Source organism: Podarcis filfolensis (assembly GCF_964270895.1).
Source record: "Podarcis filfolensis genome assembly, chromosome: 7".
Lineage (NCBI taxonomy): Eukaryota > Metazoa > Chordata > Lepidosauria > Squamata > Lacertidae > Podarcis > Podarcis filfolensis.
The window spans coordinates 18,118,204-18,142,580 of record NC_139603.1 but is presented as its reverse complement, the minus strand read 5'-3'; the positions used below and the strand labels follow the sequence as shown (position 1 = coordinate 18,142,580).

The 24,377-nt window shown below is 43.1% G+C and overlaps 1 protein-coding gene and 1 long non-coding RNA gene across 8 annotated transcripts in view; one reads left to right on the top strand and one right to left on the bottom strand.

Moving 5' to 3' along the window:
* Window positions 1-24,377, top strand: part of CDH12 (cadherin 12) — a 661,518-nt gene that overhangs the window by 490,310 nt on the left and 146,831 nt on the right. For 6 of the 7 annotated variants that reach the window (XM_083623820.1, XM_083623822.1, XM_083623823.1 and 3 more), the window contains one exon: window positions 14,216-14,641. The exons of the other annotated variant lie outside the window; for it this stretch is intronic. In XM_083623820.1, the coding sequence (XP_083479946.1) occupies window positions 14,411-14,641 (231 nt within the window). In that variant the 5' untranslated portion in view covers window positions 14,216-14,410. The remainder of the gene's footprint in view (window positions 1-14,215; window positions 14,642-24,377) is intronic. 7 annotated transcript variants of the gene reach the window in all.
* Window positions 1-24,377, bottom strand: part of LOC310767246 — a 582,601-nt gene that overhangs the window by 447,754 nt on the left and 110,470 nt on the right. The window lies entirely within an intron of this gene.

Here is a 24,377-nt window from a genome sequence, read left to right as displayed (position 1 = left end):
CGTAGCGGCATTATCTCTCACTACAATGCCATTCATTGTTGGTGAGTTTTGCAGAGACAGTATTTCATCAGGGACCGTGTCAATGCACGGCTTCAGGGAAGCTTAACTTTACAAATGTATCATTGATTTTGTATCTAAACCTCATGCTGGCAAGCTACAATGAACAGACAAATTTATGCTTATTTTCAAAGGCTAGACACAATAAACATTATATTAAATCTATTGATTGCCGTTCAACCTATTGAATTCAAGAAAGCATTACAATAGAACATATAACTTGATTTTAGCTTTAAGCAGTGGTATTCTAAATATTCTTCAATCATTTCCATGGGGTTGAAATACTCACTGTAAAACCCTCTTTATGAAATTCATCTTTCCCCACTCTCCTGTTTAGTACTAGTTTTTTCCCTCAAGCTGCAGCTATTTCCCCTTCCACTTATTTCTGCTTTTTCTTCCTGTACTGGTCACATGGGTAATGCCAGCCAAACAAGTATCATCAGCAGGATGATGTTGCAATGCTACATAACCAGTGAGATTTGGTTTATGTGATTACATTAACCAAGAAACATGAAGGCTGCATTCACAAAGCGGTTTTATTCCATTTCCTCTACCTTCCCCTGACTGTTAATTTCAGCACTACATTGATTTGAGCTTTTGCACAATGTAAAAACCACTTCCAGAATTATACAGAGCTACAGTAGAAGTTTAGCACTCATTTTCATAATGTTTGCAACTGGGTTTTTCTTTTCTTTTCTGGAAGAAACGTGCCAGTTACAAAGGAAGCTGAATGATAGCCTGAAATCACTTTTAGACACATATGGTGTTGAAAGTGTGATTGCTTCTAACCACCCCAATAATGAATGCTCAACAAGAAGAACATCTGGAGGGGCCTTCAAACTGCTAACTTAACAGCAACAGGTTTCCTCCCTATCAAAATTAGGTTGCTGAAACAAAGAATGATCTGGAGAAAACCAGGAGTGGGTTTCTGTCCTGGGCTGAGCAATTTTGTTCCCTGAAGCTTATTGAAATGACATTTAAATCATATTTTGACAGTGACAATAGGGTTGCATCATCCTGGGAGCTGAAAACTGGCATAGGAGGCACCAGTAGGTTGCCTCTCAATATCTGGCCACCACATCCTGACTGTTACCGTCTCCTGCCTGAGGTGGCCACTTCACTCTTGCCTTGTGGTAAGAGCCAGCCTGGAAGTGACCTATTTTTTCATTCTCAAAATACATCCTCCCTCCTCTGTTTTGCTCATTGTTCCAGTTGGTGGACCTCAGAGTTCTGTTATCTCAGAAGCTCACCATCTAGAGACTCCTGCACTATAATACAAGCTCCATAATCCCTGGCAGGGAAAGATGCTCGGAGGCAAGAGTAATTAAGATAACAGCCTGTTGGATCAAGCCAGTGGGCCATATAATCTAGTATCCTATTCTCATAGTGGCCAACCAGATGTGGGTAGGCTACAAGCAAGACCCAAACACAACAGAGCTTTCTGCACCTATGATTCCCAGCAATAGGCATGCAAAACAGCCATCATGGTTAGTGGTCATTGACAGGGCAGGGTAGTGGTTGTTGTCTCCTTTGATCAGATTTGAATACCTTGAATTTGTTCACTGTGATCAAGCAGGAGTACTTGCTTACTCCAGCACCCCTGCGTTAAAAGCTTGCCCCATCCCAAAAGTACCCTTTTGTTAAAATAGCTTTCCATCTCCTATCCAAGATACAGTGTGAATTTTTAGGAGATGTTACAGCTACATTTCAGGGCTGCCAAGCCCCCTGAGTGCTGGAAGCCAACTCAGCATCTGTTGTAAAATTACTCAACTCATTAGTCATGAGTCTGGGAAATGTGCAGAGTGCACACGAGAGACGCTTGAGGGTTCCTAATCATGTAGGTCAAGCAAAAATCCTGTCTTCTCTTACTTAGGGAGTTAGTGTAATTTCTTTCTTTCTCTTTTTTTTTTTCCTTTAAAGAAAGAACACATTGAAGAGTTATATAGTGGGTAAGCCTGGAGAACTCCCCTAGGAAAGTTCTGAAGGGAAAATTTAGTTGTTTCAACACTGTTGTGACATCTTCCCAACCAAAGCTGTCTTATCTCTGTTTTAGAAATTATTATTATTATTAAAAATACCTAGGGACTGACAGACACGTAGCTGGATAATTTGATTTTAATAATTATTTCCAGTTTCATCAGCATTTTTTTTGTGGGGGGGAGGTGTAACTAGAAAGGGACAGCATAAGAGTTTTATAAGCAAGTCCCTCTTGTGTAAGTTTGGTTTGTTGACTGATGTTGATTGGCTGTCAGTTTTGGATAATAATAAAAAAGTAATTCTGTGTTTGCAGAAGTCATAATTAATGTATGATAGTCTCTGGCACTAGATCCAAAAGGGGACATTGGTTTAAATGGCTTTAAACTAGACAAATTTGTGAGAGAGAAGAAGGCACTTAGGCATGTTAGCACAGAGGCAGTACACCTATGAGCATCATTTGATGGGGAGCTAGGAGCAGGCAGAGACAGTTGCCAGTGCACCTTACTTGTGGACTTCTCAGGTGCAACTCTTTCTGGGTGGGTGAGGAATTGGCTGGTGGCACCAGCGAAAGGACTACAGGACAATAATGAGATGGGTGTGAGGAATGGGGGAGTAAGTGGTAGCCCATCCAACTGAAGTGGTCAGGGTGACAGCCATTAACCCTATGGACAAAAAAGCAAGGATTCTCTGATAGGTGAGTGGCCCTAGTTCTTCATGACTGTGATTTCTATGTGACAAATAATGATAATAATAGCAGCTGTGATGGATCTTGAACTTTCTAGACATTACAATACACTGGATGCAAATGAGCTACCGAGTTAACTTAAAGTTGCTGGCATTACCCTATAAAGCCTTATATAGCTTGGTTCCAGCATACCCAGTTGATACTCTGTGCTGGGCAGGTCAGGGTCTCCCACAGATTCCATTCTACCAGGAGGTCCATTTCACACAATGAAAAAAACTGGCCTTCATTGCTGTGGCATACCGTATTTTTCGCTCTATTGGACGCAGTTTTTCCCCTCCAAAAATTGAGGGGAAATGTGTGTGCGTCCTATGGAGCGAATGCAGGCTTGTGGAGAGGCTGCACGGGGCTATGGCTTCTTTAGCCCTGTGCAGCGTCTCCCGGCAAGGAGAGGCTGCACGGGGCTAAAGGGGAAGACATCCCGCTCGCTGCCTTGCCTTCTTCCATAGCTGCGCGCAACCCCTCCGCAAGGAGAGGCTGCACGGGGCTATGGATTCTTTAGCCCTGCGCAGCGTCTCCCGGCAAGGAGAGGCTGCACGGGGCTAAAGGGGAAGACAAAACAGCGAGCGGGATCCATCCATCCATCTTTTCAAAAGTGCAGAAACTCAGATATTCCCATTATCAGCCTGCATTTAAATTGTGAATAAAGGGTATATTTTGAGACACGATAGGGAGGAAACTGTATCTACTATCTCCTGAAACTCTGGCTACTCTGAATGGGACAAGAGCTGCAGCTTCTCTATCTTTTCCTTCATGTCTGTCCTTATCCCATTTCAATCACTCTGTTGGAGAATTTTGCACTAACACACTGATGAAGTTTCATGAGGACTTTAAAAAACCCCTGCAAACTGTTCTGGAAATGTGGAGAACTGAATTTAAGATTGGAACATGGATAAACAGAGAGAAACTGAAATTGACATGTTTGCCCATCCTTGGTGAAAGGTCCCTGGAAATAGCCATGTGTCAGAAGCAATTGACTGCATCTGGTGACATAGATATGCATTGCAGCCACCCAGAATCCTTGCAATCTTTGGCAATCACGCATAGCCAAGCAAGATTGTCTTCCATAAACACGGTTTTAACAGTGGGTCCATAAGTGACTATGCAGGCCAATTCTGGATCCATACGTCCTTCCACAGTGGGGACATAGGTTTCTGGGCAGGAGCTGATCATGGTGAGGGTTTGCCAAGGGTGCCTTCCTCTTAGCACATTTCTCCCTTTTGTCCTGAGTTCAAGCATCTTCAAAGCCCATGACACTTTTGATAAAAAGCTGTACTCCACTTGGAGCACTCACAGGCCAGTGTTTCCCAGTTGTCAGTGTTTAAGTAAAGGTAAAGGTACCCCTGCCCGTACGGGCCAGTCTTGCCAGACTCTAGGGTTGTGCGCTCATCTCACTCTATAGGCCGGGAGCCAGCACTGTCCACAGACACTTCCGGGTCATGTGGCCAGCGTGACGAAGCTGCTCCGGCGAACCTGCACCAGAGCAGCACACGGAACGCTGTTTACCTTCCCACTAGAAAGCGGTACCTATTTATCTACTAGCACTTAAGGGTGCTTTCGAACTGCTAGGTTGGCAGGCGCTGGGACCAAACGATGGGAGCGCACCCCGCCGTGGGGATTCGAACCGCCGACCATGCGATCGGCAAGTCCTGGCGCTGAGGTTTTACCCACAGCACCACCCGCGTCCCTTGTCAGTGTTTATACTACTTTTTTTTTTTTAGATTTGCCTTGAGAAAGTCTTTAAACCTCTTTTGCTGACCACCGGCATTACGCTTTCCATTTTTAAATTCAGAATAGAGTACAGTGGTACCTCTAGTTACGAACTTAATTCGTTCCAGAGGTCCTTTCTTAACCTGAAACTGTTCTTAACTAGAGGCGTGCTTTTGCTAATGGGGCCTCTTGCTGCTGCTGTGCCGCCGGCACACGATTGCTGTTCTCATCCTGGGGCAAAGTTCTCAACTCGAGGTAACTCTTCAGGTTAGTGGAGTTCATAACCTGAATCATTTGTAACCTGAGGTGTTTGTAACTTGAGGTACCACTGTAATTGCTTTGGAAGACAATAATCAGGCATCCGCACAACATGACCAGTCCAGCAAAGTTGATGTTGAAGAATCATTGCTTCGACACTGGTGATCTTTGCTTCTTCCAGTACACTGGCATTAGTTTGCCTGTCTTCCCTAGCAATGTGTTAAATTTTTGGAAACACTGTTGATGGAATCTTTCGAGGAGCTGGAGATAGCATTTATAAGTGGTCCATGTTTCACAAGCATGCAATACCTAGACCCTGACTTGGCCTTTCCTGTAAGCATGGCAGGCATTTTGCCAGTTAGATGTTAAACCTTTAAGTGTAAGCTTTTGAGTTGATTTGCATGCTATTTCATTCCAGTACATAGCTGTCTAATAAGCAATTAATGAGTCACGGTATAGCTCAAATTAGCAAGATTGATAGCAAGCTTAAAACAGACTTACTTTCATTACAGCATCTTTCAGCAATTGTATATTGAAAGGCACACTTCAGTCACAATCTGAAATCTTACAGTCATTGTCAATTAGAATTCTGGACAGGTTTTTCTTTGGGTTATATTCCATCATATGACATCACTCCTGAGTAAGCTGGATGAAAGGTGGTTTCATGGAAGTCTATCATCAAACTTTGACATTGATAAATTTCACATATATACAGAGAATGTTTGCAGTTTGTTTGTTTTTAAAGGAATCCTCTAGATCATTGGCAAAATGGTAACGATAACCTTCAAAAAGTTTGTGTTCTTGAAATAAGACCCTACTGTTCCTTTGACATTGATGTAACACTGGGGAAAAAAAGTTGAGTGGAGCTGTCCTATAACAACTTGACCACTTTCACTAGCACAAAAAGAAGCACCTGCTACAAGAAGTTTAAAAGACAAGCTTAATTGACAGCTGTGGCTTCCTTCAGATATTTTGAGTGAATCAGAATATCACAGTTCACACAAACTGGCATGAGAGCTTGGGTGTTGGGCATTTTCAAAGTTTTGCATGGGGAGCTGGATGAGCACCGAAAGCCCATGTGCTGAGAGATCGTGAAAAGTATGCAAAAAGTGGGCACTGTCCTCGGTTTGCTTACAGTGCTCTTTCCCGCCCCACCTCGCTTTGGTGGTGGTAAATGAATTTGCTACAACCTCCACCTGTACAAGAAGAAGAAATGTGTGTTTTTCTGGGGTGGTGTGTGCTTTGGAATGTGGGACCATAACATATTAGATTTCCCACCTAATACCAGAGTTTGAAATATTGTGCATGTTGCAGGAGCTCTATAGTTGCAATATTTTAGGAGATGCTGAAATGCCCTCCCCCCCCCCATATCTCCTCTGCAATTTATGCTGTGTTTTATAACTCCTCTGACTGTTGTCAGTGAGGTTGTATTGTTCATGTTACATTTTTGTCTCAGCAGAATTCTTCAGGTTTTGTGCAGCTGCAGGAGTAGCTCTGTTGTCTGCACATTTTACTTTGCCAAGGTAATATTTTTAGAGCAGATAGTATAGTCTTGAGGCTTTATATCAGCTCAGTGTTTTCCAGAAAAATGGTGTTGGAGCCTTGGAACTCATTCTAAAACACCAGCCATGACTCATGGGAGTTTGAATTGTCTATTGAGTTGAGCAGCCTAAGAGGCTCTTCTACACAACCTTAGGTATTGCCTCCCCCATCCCTCAGAAATGCATCAACCAAAGATAGAAATTTAGAAGATTTACATAGAAACTCAATATATCTCACCATTAGGGTTGATGTGGCATTTGCACCTGTTCAATCTGCTGCCCTGATGTGGACTGTTGATGAGCAACTTTAGTGCCTCTCTTCTCCTTCCTTGAACATGAACAGGATAGACCTTCAGATGCAGGACATCTTCAAAAAGAGGATTGCCCCATGTAAAGGCCACCCTATGAATACATTGCAAATATATGTGGGATTCACTGCACCACAATTCATGGGATAAAAAGTGGGGAATAGTGTTTCACCAGCACTAGGTACCTCCATTGCTCAGATTGGGTGAGGCTTATACGGGCCCCCAAATATTTTATTCAAGCTGGTGCCCCTGCACACGATGCTGATATCAACATTTTATTAAAGGGTCCTGAGACCTGGTCTACACAGAGTAGATAATGTACAAATGTTTCTGTTTTGCAACATGTTGGAGTATGTGTTCTCTATTTAATAAACAAATAAGGAAAAATGTACATTTGTAGATGTCCGCATAGGTATATTTCATGTAGATACTTTTCATAGATTGAATTTTAGGAATTATGCATAGTGTAAAGAAAATGAATAGAGAGAAGCTTTTCTCCCCTTTTCATGGTACTATCATCAGGGGTTGTCCAATGAAACTGAACGATAGATGATTCAGAACAGAGAAAAGGAAGTTCTTCTTCACCCGGACCATACTTAACCTATGGGATTTGCTTCCACAATGATGTGTTGATGGTCACCAGTTGGGCAGAACCATGGAGGTTGCTAATCACAATGGCTATATCCCGACTCCAGAATCAGACAAGTCATGCTTCTGAATATCAGTTGTTGAGGAACAACAGCGGTAGACGCTACTGCCTCATGTCCTGCTTGTGAGATTCTCATAGCATCTGGTTGTCCACTCTGGGACATGGGATGTTTGTTGTTGTGTAGTTGATTAGTCATGTCCGACTCTTCATGACCCCATGGACCAGAGCACGCCAGGTACTCCTGTCTTCCACTGCCTCCCGGAGTTTTGTCAAATTCATGTTGATCCCCTTTTACTTGTGCCCTCAATCTTTCCCAGCATCAGAGGTTTTTTCCCCCAGGAAGTCTTCTCTTCTTATGAGGTGGCCAAAGTATTGGAGCCTCAGCTTCAGGATCTGTCCTTCCTGTGAGCACTCAGGGTTGATTTCCTTCAGAATGGATAGGTTTGATCTTTTCTCAAGAGTCTCCTCCAGCACAATAATTCAAAAGCATCAGTTCTCCGGCAATCAGCCTTCTTTGTGGTCCAGCTCTCACTTCCATACATCACTACTGGGAAAACCATAGCTTTAACTATACAGATCTTTGTCAACAAGCTAATGTCTCTGCTTTTTGAGATGCTATCTAGGTTTGTCATCGCTTTTCTCCCAAGAAGCAGGTGTCTTTTAATTTTGTGACTGCTGTCACCATATGTGGTGATCATGGAGCCCAATGAGGTAAAATCTGTCACTGCTTCCAATTCTTCCCCTTCTGTTTGCCAGGAGGTGATGGGAGCAGTGGCCATGATTTTAATTTTTTTGATGTTGAGCTTCAGGCCATATTTTGTGCTCTCCTCTTTCACCCTCATTAAGAGGTTCTTTAATTCCTCCTCACTTTCTGCCATCAAGGTTGTGTCATCTGCATATCTGAGGTTGTTGATATTGCTTCCGGCAATCTTAATACCAGCTTGGGATTCATCCAGTCAAATAAATCTCTGGTCTGGTCCTGCAGGGCTCTTTCTGTAACCTTATGAGATCATAGCTCTGCATGTGCAGGAATTCATACCACCACCATCCCCTTGTTGGGAAACATCCGTCCATTTGATGCAACTCTTGCAATCTGAAGTCCAGTAGCAATTTTGTACTGGTATCTGCCATTTGTACAGATAAACAAGGCCTGAAGCTTATGTGAAGAAAGGTTGTGTGAGCTATGTCACAATACCTTAAGCTTCTTGCTTAAGAAAAGCCATTCTTTTCTCCCTGCACAGAGAACACACACAATGGAGAATGGATTACAAATGGTTCATATTTGTGCTTGAATGCCATCTTCAAGCCTCAGAGGGGTGGAGGTGTCCTTCTGAGCCTGTCAATCTCTTTACATTACTTTTGGTTCCCTGTATGATACCTTAAAAGCTCCCCTGACTGACAGAAATGGCCTGAGGCTGAGATTTACAGAAAGGCGTTCTGTATTGAATAGAACCTCCCTGGGAGCTGCTGCTGAATTGAGCAGCAAATGGTTTAGGGGTGACCACGGAATCATAAAGTATTGTTCTGAAGACCCCACACCCTAAACAATTATTTTCCACTGTAATCTAGATACAGGAAGGTAGGGTTGTGGAACAGCAGGCTGTATTTGTTGTTGACATTTTGCCATCCAAATTAGGCAGGTAGCAGCAGCCGCAGAACTGAAGGCTGGTGCTTGTTAATCTGCCGGACCTGGAAATTACATTATTGATGAGCCTGGTCTGATTGTAATACCGTATAGTGTATGTGTGCATTAAAAAGGAAGGAGCATGGAAGCCCTCTGATCTTTTAAATAAATAAAGTGGTTAAAAGAAATGCATTTCACATGTACTAAACCCAAGCACTTTTACCAGGCCAAAATATAATGGGTGCCTCGCTTACATGCCTGCCATTAATGGCAGACAACCCAATAACAAGAAGGGATGTGTTTGTGTATTATTCATGGTTTGCCCTAAGCACGACCCAGGAAAGAGTCCAGTGGTGGAAGAAAGACCTTGTGAAAATTGCTAAGAAAGTCTTCATGTGAAATGCAAGCTTTATGGAGTAGATGTCTGTACTTTCTTCTCCGCTTCAGATACCACACATTAATCCTTTCTGAACACAAGGATCAGTCAGGCATTTTAACTTAAACATATTTTCACTGCCCTTTAATCTCTCGTTTTATTAATCTCTCTCTCTCTCTCTCTCTCTCTCTCACACACACACACACACACACACACACACACACACATTTTGCATATATATCTGGTTGCCCTTTAAGATCTTGAAACAAACCATTTTTAGTGGAAGGGGAACTGATCTGAACTTTTATTTTTAGTGTGGGTGTCAGTACAAACCTTTCTCCTGTCTCAGGGTGTAAATAACCATAGATTATGTTTCTTCTCTTCTCAGAACTTAGATTTTTCCAGACTCTTTAATTATATATCCTTAATGATAAAAGAAATCAGCCTACAAGTAACTAATATTAGCATAATAGTTACTTATAAGAACAATATAATAAAAAGAGTAGCTCTGCAAATATTTGATCTTAGGAAAAAAATAATAATTTCAAAGACTTTGTTGTATGCTTCTTCACTTGTGAACATTGCCCGCACGCACACACACATAAGAAAAATGGGAGAGACTTGAATTTTAACAGCATCCGAAATAATGGGCCCAGTATGATTTACCATTTTACTCATCTGCAAAACAGAAAAAATGAATGGGGTGGGGCAGATACACAATGTCAGAGCAGAGAAATTGCATCAGAAGAAGTCAACGAAAGAGGTAACAAATTTGCATAAAAATCCATTTGATAATTTATGTGTATTGGTGCATATTTAGAAATCTTTACATCTCATCATATTGTGTTAGATTAGTGCTTCCCAACTTTTTTGGCCATGCCCCACCTAAGCATCTCTAAAACCCTGATTGCCACCCCCACCCCCATGACATATAATTCTTATTATTCAAAAAGTGAACTCCTATTCATGTGGAGGAGGCCTAAAATGCCATTCACTGTTAATAACTCATTCTTGAATTGCCCCCCTTAAAAATCAAATTGCCCCCCTGTGGGGAGCGTGCCCCATGTTGGGCACCACGGGGTTAGATGGAGAGTGGTGTGTCTGCCTGCTCAGTCTGCTGACCAGGTGCTACTAACTGTTGATGGGAAACTTCAATGTTCCCACTCTTTATTCCTTCTAGTTTCTTATCTTAAAATCAGACTTCAACAGCCCACAGACAGAGGACACACTCAAATAGAGGCCTGTCTTCTGTAATGTAGGACACAGGACTATCCTAAGTTTAAAGGTATGCAGAGTAAAGGCAGTCACATATACACTTCCCAACAGTGTGGGGTCAGGCACAAGGCAGTGGCATCCATACCACAGCAGCTGCATGTGGAAAGAGCTCTTAACAAATCTAGTTTGAGGCACAATTCGTTATATACCAAGGTGAAATAAACTTTGCCTACAGGTCATTTGGGGAGGAAAATGGGATAAGAAACAGGTTTATCCTCCCACTTCCCTATGTATCCAGCATTATAATCCTTTCCTTTTCCCAAAACTTCACTTCTTTTACTTTACTTTTTCCTAAACTGGTTCCAGTTACTGTTATGGTGAAGGGGAGACAGTGAAATGCTTTGTTTTGAAGATGACTTTGCAGCAGGAAATGATGTATTTCTATTTCCTGTGTGTCCCTGTCGGAGATCGCCAAGACGCCTTCCATGGAGGCGCTCTGGTGACCCTGAAAGGGACGTGCCAGGGCCAAGCATCTTCATCCTGGCACGTCCTTTTGAGGATCACTGCAGAATTTTTTGAAAATATGGGGGCGGTTCTGGCCCCTTTCCCTCCCCCCAGATGGCACCCCTGTTCTCCACCATAAGAATGCACTTTAATACTTTACTGCGGAACAGTCTTGAATACCAGTTGCAATAAGATAAATGTTACAAAATAAAGTAACCTACTGCTGGCAAGTAGTAATTGCAAGGCAAAAATAACCAGCCTTCTCTGACGCATTTGCCAGAGTGCAACCTCTTTGCCTAAGATAAACTTCCCATTACAACATTTTAAATACAGTGCATTCAAACACAACATTTCATGCACATTCAACTTGTCATTTTAACAGCCTGCCCTGCCCCTTTACGTCCCAGTAAGTAGCAACAATATGACTGATTGGAGGACAGGTGAGTGATGCTGCCCCATCGCGCTGTTTGCTAATACTTGTGAAGTTATACAACTAGTTTAATCTCTTTGATCTTCACTCAGATGGATGCGCTCTCCTCCTTGCAAATTCTAATCCCTTTCCCCTTTGTAACTTGTCTTTCTAATGTAGGAATCTTTGGGAAATACCTCTACTTAGCTATGTATGCCTTGTGCTGTTATTATTACTACTAGTAATAGTACCAACAACAAACCGCCTGTTGCTTATCTGTCATTTGTTCCACCCAAAATGAACTAAAAGCTTCTGTGTCGCTGTGCTCATTAATTCAAGCCCTAAATTAAGTGAAATCTCTTCTATTTGTCTTTAATAGTGGAAATACTTAATTACATCCTTTTAATGTTATCAAGTTAATAAATAGCTACAATTATTCAGAGGGATTCATAAATGTGAACAAAAAACATCTCTAATTATAGAATGCAGTTGGGAAACTCTTTTTATATAGCTATTTTGCATGTCATGTGTTACTCATTACATTAGTCAGTGAATGGTTCAGGTTCAATCCATCAAGATATTGAATGGGACAGCTTCCATTCTTTGCAATTTAACTTGTATAAGAACCTCTCATTGGGTTGTGCTATAAAATTATAATGTGTGATAACTCACTAAACTTCAGAAAGTGCAGAAATTGTGTGATTATCTTTCTGAACCCAGCAGGTATGCTTGAATTACAGAATTATTTATAGCTACTTATAACTAGTAGAGCTAATGATTTGTGTTCTACAACAGGGATTCTCAAACCTTCTGCCCCTGAGACATGCTTGAGGTGGTTGACTACTACACTGAATGATGCTGCAGAGAGAGAGATTCAGTCACAAATGGTGTCAGTTGAAGGCAGAGTTTGGCATAATCAGCTGGCAATTGTGGAATTCACTTTCCACTGATACCTACCGTATTTTTCGCCCTATAGGACGCACCGTCCCATAAGGCGCACCTAGTTTTTTGGGGGGAAAATAAAGGGGAAAAAATTATTTTCCCCCCAGGCGCGGGGCTGGGGCAGGGGAAGCCCGAGCTTCCGCCGACCCCAGCCCCCAAACAGGCAGCTCTCTGCAAGCCGTGGGAGCCCAGTGCTGGCTCCTGCTGCTTGCTGAGAGGTCCGCGAAGCCTGGACGCACTGAGCTCAGCGCGGGCAGGCTTCAGCATGCAGGCAACTCTCCGCAAGCAGCGGGAGCCCAGCGCCAGGCTCCTGCTGCTTGCGGAGAGGTCCGCAAAGCCTGGACGCGCTGAGCTCAGCGCGCGCAGGCTTCAGCATGCAGGCAACTCTCCGCAAGCAGCGGGAGCGCTCCCGCTGCTTGCGGAGAGGTCCGCAAAGCCTGGACGCGCTGAGCTCAGCGCGCGCAGGCTTCAGCATGCAGGCAACTCTCCGCAAGCAGCGGGAGCCCAGCGCTGGGCTCCCGCTGCTTGCGGAGAGGTGCGCGAAGCCTGGAGAGCGAGAGGGGTTGGTGCGCACCGACCCCTCTCGCTCTCCAGGCTTCAGTGAAAGCCTGCATTCACCCCATAGGACGCACACACATTTTCCCTTCATTTTTGGAGGGGAAAAAGTGTGTCCTATAGGGCGAAAAATATGGTAATTCATCTTTGAAAATTGCTAAATTCTTTGCCACAGCATTTTCCTTGCGACAAGGAGTTTCGTAGTTCAGTACTGTGATACAGCCTCCCCATTTTAGGCAGTATTTGCTAATCGAGAGGCTCTAAGAGATTTAGAACACACATATACACGCTTCCCCCCTTTTCTATCCATCATTTTGCTCTGTTCCAGCTTCTGCCAACTTAGCAGTTTGAAAGCACACCAGTGCACATAGATAAATAGGTATTACTGCGGTGGGAAGGTAAATGGCGTTTCCATGCGCTCTGGCACTCATTAAGGTCCTCCGCATGCCAGTAGTGGTTTAGTCATGCTGGCCACATGACCCAGAAAGCTGTCTGTGGACAAATGCCTACTCTCTCAGCCTGAAGTGAGATGAGTGTCACAAACCCCATTTTTGCCTTTGACTAGACTTAACCGTCTAGGGGTCCTTTGCCTTACCTTTACCTTTTATCCATCTCCTGCAATTTCTTCTCCCATTTTCCTGCCTTTTCCTCACCTCCTCAGACATCCTTCCTCCCGGGTCTTTGTACACCTACTTCTTCTCATAACAGCTTTCCTCTCTGACTCTCTCCATATCTCTACCTACTTTGCTCATTTCCTTCAACTCCTCCACAGCCCTTTCCTTTCACAAGAGTGATACCTTCATTTCCTCCTCTTCCTCCAAAGTTCTCTGTCTCCTGACTACTTTTTTAAAAAATCTGTAGAAAGCTAAGCAAACACAACCACTTTAATAAATGTGTGTGTGTGTGTGTACACACACACACAGAGAGAGAGACACTGTGATGTAGGTAGCAACACTACCATACCTACTGATAGGTTTACTCTTTCTTTCAGTGCTCCCCCTTCTGCTTTCCCCCGAATGAATCCTGAGTAAATAATATCTGAATTCACTGGTGTGTAACGGCTTTATTTTATAACTGGGCCATAAAGGGCGGGCTGCGTGCTTCTCTTCAGACAGACACCAAAATAATACAAAGCAGAAGCAGAATGAAACATTCCTCTAGTCCCCACGCAGTGTTCTGTTGCAACTGGATGATACAGTCTGAAACACCAAAAGGATATCAACCTCCACAACGTGTTTGTCTCTCGCTCCCTGTCTTTAGAAACTAACTAGGTGTGCTTGAGAGTTTGGATGAATACTTCAGTGTAATTTTATATAATTTCATGTTGCCATGTAAATCTCTTTTATAGGTCTCTTTAGATGGAATTTAATGCGGCAGAAACCTTGTCACCAGAAGGATTAATGTCTGCATTAGCATTTCGGCAATAAAAAAAAACCTCGGAAGCCAAGTGGTGGAGGCCCACGGACAGCCTTAAACCTGGATTCTTCAGCTCGACATTCACCGTTGGAGTTTTTAATTGCTTGCTGTAGGGAAACCATCGCCAATGCTTACAAGGAACTGCTTATCCCTGGTTCTCTGGGTCCTATTCGATGGAGGTCTCTTAAAGCCACTTCATCCACAACCACAACAGACTTTAGAAGGTGAGCTGAGGGGAAATGTTGTCACAGCACCAGAGAGGAGGACACCCGCCGTGCGGGTCAAGCGAGGCTGGGTGTGGAATCAGTTCTTTGTGTTGGAAGAATACATGGGCTCCGAACCCCAGTACGTGGGAAAGGTAAATGTTTAGTCTTCTAAAAAGCTCAGTGGACTAAATGTTGTATGAAAGAAATACATGTGTTTTAACATTACAATCCTATACTCAGAAGTGAGCCCCAGTGAGTTCAATGGGACCTGCTCCCAGGTAACTATAGGATTGCAGCTTAAATCTTCCAAATTCTACAGAAGTCGAACATCCAACATGGCTTTTGCGGCTTCCGATTGAGTGCAGGAAGCTCCTGCAGCCAATTGGAAGCCGTGCCTTGGTTTTTGAACGGTTTCAGGAGTCAAACAGACTCCTTGAACAGATTAAGCTTGAGAACCAAGGTACCACTGCATGTTATAGTCTAACTTTTATGAAATCATGTTTTTGGATGTCGTGTTTTTTATACAGAATTGTTGACATTGGTTTTCTGTGCCTTAAAAAGGAAGCTATCAACAGTTGCAGAGGATATAGTAAGCAATCTTTGAAGGATAGGTCACCAGAATGAGGTGTTTTTGGTTTTGTTTTAGACTAAGTAAAAACTAGTCCTAAATAGCAGGGCCACTGCACACCCACACGGGGCAGGCAAGTCATTTTGCTGATGCGAATATCGTCTCTGGATTGTGTCTGAAACCACCATGTGATGACCGTGGACCTGGCACAGGGTCTATTGAATTTCTGGCCAGCTCTGTCCCTCCATCCCTCAAGAATCCCCCATTTCATGGTTTTCTGCAGGCTGCCATTCATGAGTGACCACAGCACTTCCAACCAGGCAGAATCGGGTGTTCCACACTGGTGGAGGCAGGCAGGACTGAGCAGAGGACATCCTCTGCCCAATCTACCACCGCCCTAGCAAAAGCGATTTGGATTTCAGCCTTAACATGTTTAGATAAGCTTCAGAATTTGCTTTGCCAATTCATACAACAAAGCCTCTGAGTGAATGTTTAATTTTCAGAAATGTCTTGGAACTTTCTTGTGTGGTAAATTCATGTTCATATTTATTCTTCTATATGCTGAGTTTAAATTGCTGTGGTTCCCATCCCCATGCCCCAATGACTCCTGTTTGCACAAATAGCAAGTCTATTACACTTTGATTATTACGTTTGCTTGTCAAGAGTACTTTTCACATGCCCATTTTAAAGACTCAGGATGCCTTCCTCAGTGCACTGATGCTTCTTTCTGGATAAATAATGTATGGGACTTTGTGTCAGGAGAACCAACTTGGCACAGTTTGGAAGTGGTACAGCAATTCTTGGGTCTAGATTAGGTGATAGTGAAAAGCAGTAATGATTGTAGAATCAAAGATCCAATAGAAAGCAGTAAAAAAAAGGAACCCCCCCCCGACAGTTCCAGTCAAAGGCAACTATGCACACAACTATGCATGCTTTCGAACTGCTAGGTTGGCAGAAGCTGGGATAGAGCAACAGGAGCTCGCCCTGTCATGGGGATTTGAACTGCCCATCTTCCGATTGGCAACCCCAAGAGGCTCAGTGGTTTAGACCACAGTGCCACCCGCGTCCCCAGAAAGCAGTGATTCATTGACATTGGTCTACATCCATGTTGAGCTGCTTCAATCTCAATTTAAGGGTCTCATAATGATCCACATGATAGGGCAGTTGTTGAAAGGAGAGGGTGCCTCCAATTTCAGCTATCTTTTAAAGTATTGTAATGTGTTTCCCCCTTAAACTTACATGCCATCTTTCTTTCGGCATTGAACCCAAGGCGGCAATCACTTGGTTCCTAGGCTCTCCCATTCAGACACTGACCCAATCCAGACCTGCTTCGCTTCAGTCTCAAAATGTATTCAAACTATTCTTTGTCTTCAGTCTAGCTTCTATAGCTTTGTAAAGCAATTCAAAATTATTTACCGGAAGAAAAATAAAAGCCTCTGTTTCTATAACTGTAAAGGCTTTGTTATAGGAGATATTATTACATTCACTGTGCCTTCTGACCCCTTACCTTCCTTGCAACTTTTCTGTTGTGCTGAGTGACCTTGAAAGGTTAATCTGACATGGTGGATCCTTTTGTATGCTTTCTGCTTATTTAAGTAGCATGTGTGAATGAGGAAGGAGAGCTAGCTGTGATTGCATTCCTGCTTTGGAAATAATTTCCTACACATATTTGTGAGAGCTATTGTGTGTGTCTGTGTGAATCTTAGGAAGCAAAATGGTAGTTTCATATGAGCAGAATAAGCTTTACTGTAACTACCATTTTGTATATTTCATCAAAAGTATCTGTGTAACTGAATGGTATGCTAGAATTCAGAGACAGTTTCCAGTGTCATATTCCCTGCCTGTCATTCTTATCATTTGCATGCACACTCACACAGAGAGAACTGACTTGGCTTTCGGTGAGGGAGAAAGAAAGCAATATGTCAGAGATGCAAAGATCCCCACAACTAGATCTTGAGAGGGACATTTCATCCCTCACAATTCAAGAATTGACATGAGTCTGAGCAGGTAGTGGTGGATGAGGCAATGTGTTTCTATTCTATCCTTTGATCACCCTATAGCAGATTGTGTCATACCCATTTTTTTATATATACTTCATCATTTGATGATAGATTCTTCCTCAGTTAGGTAAACTGCATATTTTAGTGTGACTTTCACTAATTATAGTAAGACCTAATCCATTCAGTCTGCATTTTAGTTCAAAACTACCAAATCTGCATTTCACAGCGCAATACTTGAACCAAACCAATATACAAACCCTTCCACATTCACACTTCTCTAAAATTTGTGATGCAGTTCCCCAACCAAAGAATGCATACAAAAATGTTTATATCAGAGAAAAGTGCATGCAAATGTGTGTACAGCACAAGTTTTTTGTACATGTACAAAAATAGGCATTCTGTTAGGGTAAAATTACTTGCAAAAATGTGTTTTATTGGCAAATGTTTGCATATTAGAAGACATGTGCATAAAAAAAATCAAATCAATATTCATGCAGCCTTTTTTTTTAAAAAAACAAAAAACTCCAAACATACGCAGAAAAGGGACAAACCAATTTTAAGGCTAGAAAACAGAAACAGAAGGAAACAGAAATTGACAGATCTTTCTATCCCTAATTATACCCCTTAAATCTTCATTAGTGGGTATCCTGCAGATGCCCATACAGTACAACACCATGTACAATGTATAAGAAATCTAAGGAATATAATAATATACTCCTTGAGGAATATTGCCCTTGCCCCACATGGCTGAGAGTTCATGCTCAAGTCAACCAAGGAAAGAGAATAAAGGCCAAACCATACATTGCAGTCAAAGTGAGGCTGCCATCCAAACTGACAGACCCACGTCGCATCTCCCCTCACTTCTTGTTACATGTAGCTTCATTTAGCTCATGACAAGTCATTGTCACGCCATGCATTTCCATGCCCCTGCTCCATTCCATTGGCCTCTGCCTTACCGTATTGGTTGCCCCGGTGTGACATGGCAATTGAAGCATACAATTTAAGGATGCTGCGTTGCAGGCAAAGTGAAAATACATTATGCAAGGACAAAGGAGAGAACATGACCTGGGGTGTTGTTTTCAGCAGTACCCAGGCCTGTGCAGCGGCTCAGTGGGGTCAGCCAAGTACATTTACCCAGGGCCTCAAAGGGCTAAGCTGGTTGGTGCTCCCCACCAGGGGCCTACCAAGAAGTCCCTGTGCCTCCCTGTCGACCAGGGGCTCCCACCCTGGGCCTCTGAGAAGTTCTGCATGGGTGTGACAGTACATTCGTACCTTGATTCTCGAACACCTTGTTACTCGTATGTTTTGGCTCCTGAACACTGAAAACCTGGAAGTAAGTGTTCCAGTTTTTGAACGTTTTTTGGAAGCTGAACATCCAACGCGGCTTTTGTTTGAGTGCAGGAAGCTCCTGCAGCTAATCGGAAGCCGCTCCTTGGTTTTTGAATGTTTCGGAAGTTGAACAGACTTCTGGAATGGATTACGTTTGAGAACCAAGGTACGACTGCCCACCATAATGTCTAGTTTGGCGCTAAGGAATCTTCTAACCTGGAATTATTTAAAGTGGTGTGAGCTCATAGGTTCCTGGTGGGTGTAAGCATTTTAATGTCACTGTGATATGAGGAGAGGTAAGTCTTGACTGAAGCTGTACATTTATTATAATAGAGCTTTGTTCTTAGCTGAAGTCTCAGCATGCTGTAGATATTACATGAATCTTTAGTTTGGTCCATGGGGTGATTCCTAAATTCTTATTCCTCTATTTCAAATGTGATATGATCACATTTAAAGGTGTGTGTTTTTTTGTACCAGTTTACAGACTCCATCAAAATGGCTGGCTCATGTAAGAGTTGTACCCACTAATGTTCTGTGTGCCTCTAAACAATTAAGACAGGCATGAGGACCAGCTATATTAGGCTATATATCAGATTAACATGGCTCAATTGTTACTTAGATATTTTTTAATGGGAGGGGGAAGTCGTAATGATGAAAGAATCTTCTGCCGCTCAGGCTGCATGGGTGTAATTTCACTTTAAGATAAGTGATATTGTTGCATCCTTGAGTACTAAGCGCACACTTTTAAGCAAATGTGTCCCTAGTGTGCCGCTTCTATCTAGACAATAAAAATAAAATATGGAAGGAGCTGGATGATAGAATGCCGAATAACGAATGCATAACGGATACTTCATTAACAAGGAGCCAGGAAGCACGGACTGTGAGCATGAAAACTGTGCCTGTTGAACAGCTACTGAACTGACATTTATAGCTGACTTCATCAAAGCAAGATTTATACCAGCAGAAGTTTGCTGCCGCATCCAGCTCCTAAGGTCAAAGGAATGATTTTCTCCCCTCCCCCCACACACCTCTTTTGGTAATTATTTATCTGCATGATTTCCTTAAATAAGTAACAGGTTGTTGTTCCAAACTACAGCAATATATATGCAAATGACTAGTCCAATCATATAGAGTGCATTTGTTGTTAAATTCACACTATGGCTGTTGTTAAACATCAACAAATAGTGCACACCACAATGAATTTCTACCACTTCTTCCTTCATGGCATGTCACAAGTGATATTTTCTGACATGAGAGAGAGGGTCAGCGATAGATTTAAAGGGTTTTCTAAGGATTTGTTGATGAATAAGGATGAACTGCATGGATGGGGGAAGACACTGGACTAATGGAAATAGGGGAGAAATTTGATTCGGTTCACATTCAAAGGTGAACCTGCTTATTTTGTACTTTCCAAAACAATATTGACCTTAAACATCCATCCTTCAAAAGTGACACTTGCAATACAATTTCCCAGCCAAGTAATGTATACAAAGATGCATTTTGCTATGGTAAAGTTTGCACATATAGACGTGCGTATATTGGGATAAATTTGCTTTAAAATCCTGGTGAATGTTTTCATGAGGACTTTTTGCAAATTGATGGGGAAATTTGGAGATCTGAACTTGGAAAACAAGATACTGATAGAAAGCAAAATCGACAGATTCACGGGAAACCCATGTCTTTCCTCCCTGAATCAGAATAGGGGACAATGGAGTATTGGATGGAGGGTGCTTAAACCTTCCCCAACCAGTTGCTTCCCACACCTAAGATGCAAAATTTTGAAGTTCAGACATTTACTATGATGAATGTACTTCTGACCTAAGACATAAACAGAGGTGTGTTTATTGTTGCAGCCAGTAAAGGGGACTAGGCTTTGTACAGATTTTAATTCTTATGCAAAACATGGTTCAGTAGCCAGTAGCCCCTACATACTTGCTTGTCAGACAATGTCACATTTTACTAATTGGTGCATACTTGCCAACTAATAAAATTAGAATTAAACAACAAATATGTGTATTTATCCATCCCATATTAAATTTCCCAAATATCCAATTCCAAATTCCATCCAATGCAGCTCTTGCAAAGGATTATAATAATTATTATTATTGGTAAAAGTTCTTCCGAATGAAAAGCTATGAATTTTTATTTTTATAAATGAACCGCTACTTTCCTGCAGAGGCCTAAAGGTACTGTGTGTGCAAAAGGTTCTTTAAGACAAACAAAAATGTATGCAGCTGATTACAATTTTGGGTGCAAGCAAACTCCAGTAAAACCCATGAAAACATTGTCACTGATTGCTATGAAAGTTAAATTTCACCCTTACTTGTCTTGCCATTATATTTCATATGTGTTGTGTTGTGGTTCGAGGACCCGATCCCCGCTTTGTGGAATGAAGACACCCAGACACAGAGTATAAGGTTAATGGGCAAGAAAAGGCCACAACTTTATTGATTACAGCAAGTGAGAAGGTACTGGCTTAGGCACTGGACCACGACAGATTGACTCCACCCACTCGGAGAGGGGTGAGCCCAAAGGGGGTTTATTCACCAGAAGGTGGAGCCTGTTGATGCTAATACAACTATAATCTCTCCCCTGATGTCACTGAGGGTCGTGCCATGGCCCCCCGCCACACAGGCATCGGACAGGATCCATGACCGCCAGATTCCTTTAACTGAATACCCAAATTTGAAAGGGTAGGCGATGGCCACACCTAGCGCTTCCACACACCAACAACACATTCCAATGCCTAACCTAACTGCCAATACCAAGAAAGTTGTGACAATTGCTGCGAGGTAGGTGAAAAAACCCAAAGGCCTAATGCCAGATGGAAAAATTCCTACCAGGCCCCCTGGGCAACCTGGGCGACCAACCTAAGCTCCATAGCAAGGTCAAGAGAAAAACGAAGCCCTAAGCTCTAAGGGAGTGGAGGGTGGGTGACTCGCGATGAGAAGGCGGAAAATGAGGCAGAATGGCTGGCGCAGCAGTATCTCAAACTGCAAACCACGCCCCCACCAAGCCGCCCGGTTGGGTGCCTACCTGTGGGCGTGGTGCGCCAGCCAGGTGAATGGGGCAGGGGACATAATGCCCCCTGCGTGATGCAGAAATTGCCTCCCGCCCACAACACCTCCCCTCTTGGAGGAGGAGAGGCTTTGTCAAAAATGTACACTTTTCAATGTTGCATTTGTTTGTTCGTTTTAAAAATAGCAATTCCTTACCCCATACTCTGATCAGGCTATCGTGGTGTGCTATTCTGACAGGTGCAGTGATCGTGCCATGACTTATTATAGAACTGCAGCACTAACAATATCAGCGTAATTTATAAATAGGGCTTTAATGGGACCTATTAAATCAGCCGCCAATTTCACTAAACATTTTGGGATGACTAGTTAATTTTGGAAGCCACCTGTACGAGCACTGGAGAGTTTTACAGCAGACATGTCAAATGCTATCAGCCCAAACTCTCAATCCATTTTATGCTGGCTTCCCACCCCTGGGAGAGTATCTTAAAAAGTGTCAGGTTGCAGAAACTGATGGGGATTAGGCAAGTTCATAGTGAGAGAGTCTGAAATAGTGCTTGAGGTTGACACTTTCAAACCCATCACTAAAAAATCCTTATGACAGTCCGCTTGGGCCATTGTAACCCAAGCTGTAAATCAAAGTGCCTTATGCCTTCATATTATATCAGAATACAGGATTTTGAAGGAAATATTTCAGCTTTACAGGCGAGAGTCAGACACCCTTTAAACCTACTTGGGCAAGAGGAGATCTAAACTGTTTCCCTCCCCCCCTCAGCAATTGGGCTTAAGTCTGTCAGAATCATTACTTTTTGTGCTGGTCAGATGAGTGTATAACTAGTAGTCACATTTGCACAAACAAATCTCAGTTTAATGAATGAGATATAAGCTGCCCTTTGGCTCCCCATTTCACTCCTCCATGCATACAAGTTTGCGAGCAAGGCAGGAAGAAGCAGCAGTAACACATAGCTTCCCATTACATCTGAACTAATGGCTCCAAAGTAACCAGGATCTGGAAGCCAGTTTTCATGGCTTCATATTCTGGCTTGCTTAGATGCTGTTAACCATAGTTTCCTGGTTCTGATGTAACAGGAAGCCATGGTTAACTGTGGATCCCTTGTCTGTTTCACCTCCATCGGGATGGAAGAAAGTGGCTGTGCATCATGAATATCTCTGCTTATTAAGCCAGGATTTGACTGTGCAAATGTGGCTGCTGTAATGGATATCAGTAACCTATACTTCCTGAATTGATAGGAGTCAATAAACACACACCTCTCTCAGCATTGTGGGAAGCTACGACAGGCCAGAGTGGGTCAACCATAGGGTTGCCATGTGTCTGGAATTTCCCGGACATAGCTGGTAGTTGGCCATTGGAAACGGTGTCTGTGTGGAAATCGCTGAAACATCTGGAAAAATCTGGACGTATGGCAAAGCGTGTTCTGCCTCATGGAGAGCACATCTTGCGGTGGGGTTTACCAGGCCACCCCTCTGTTGCCAGGCAGAATTCCTATGGAAGCTTGTGGCAACGATTGGATGGCTGGGTTGCTGGGGTAAATTCCATGTTGCAATTTGGTGGGGGGGATTGGATGTTTTAAATCCTGTGCTCACAGCCGGAGCATTCTCTTTCGCTGCGAGCAATGGATCAACCCGCCCACCCGCCCTAATTTTATGGGTTTGTGTTGACCTTGCTATGCCTGTCATGGGGTCGTCTGCCGTTGGGGCAGGGGCTTGGTAGGAATTTTGTCCATCTGGCCGATTGGCTGGGCCATTTGGTTTTTGCCTACTGCGTAGCAAATCGCCACAACTTGTAAGGTTGCGGTTAGGCATTGATTATCAATTGGTTGGAGGAGGGGTTAGGATTGGCTGGGCCTGCCCCTCCATGGTTGCTGCGGAATGGGAAATTCCATTAAAGGAATCCAGGGGCTTGCCATCTTTTCGTCCAAATCCCTGGAATGGGGTTAGGTCCAGCAAGCCCTGGGGAGCATGCGGGGAAAGGTGAGGGTCTGTGTCTCAGCTCCCTTTCTCCCCAATATTGTTTTTCCCATACTGGCTTTCGGTGGTGCCTGGAAGTCAGTTCTGTCCCCAGGTGGGGGGACAGATAGTCTTAACCAATGCCTAAGCAACCACTCACATTTATGTATTTCAATAATGTTGTGGCCAAAATTATGCCAAAAACCTTAAACAAAAGTTATGTGTGTGTTGTGAGTTATTTGGGGGGTGGCTTGGGGACCTCGACACGCAACCCATGTCAGCAGTGTTGTAATTGGTGATTTCCCTTAAAAATAGCTCATAAATTTCATTTTCCCCTGATATTTCTCAAAAAAGAAGCTTTTCCACCACTTTTTGAAAAATGGCAACCCTAGACAACAGATAGGGTTATGATCAAAATGTCAATGAAACCAAACCTTTGTAGTGAATTTTCACCATAGGTAAAACAAGTTGAGCCTGATAAGACTGTTAAAATTCCTTCAGGCATGTTGTTTTGTACATTTCAGAGTTAAGGACTGGGTTCATGCCAGAAGAGATGATCAAACAGGCGAAGGAGCATGGGGCATATGAAGTCCTAGTGAAAACTGGACTGAAGAGTCTCATGACTGAAAGCGAAGCTCAGTGCCCCCTCCATTTCCATGAATAGGACATAATATACTGTCCTTTCCCTTCCTGCCTTTTAACCTGTCACATGTGCTGCTGCTGTTGCTGCTGCTTTTAGCCTGGTGCTTTATTTTGCTCATGGTGAGGGAATGTTTTGCAAAGTAGGTTTCACGTAGGTTTGGAGATGTGTTGTATCTGCTGTTGGTAAGGCTTCTATCAGCAGAATCGGGAGGGAAGCATTGTGTGTGTGTGTGTGTGTGTGTGTGTGTGTGTGATTATCCATCCGTTCTGTAGCCTTCACATATCTGAATCTATTCTGGCATGTTGGGAGACACCTCATCCCAAGCAGATTTCATGGGGCTGCAGGGGGAAGAGAGAATAGCAG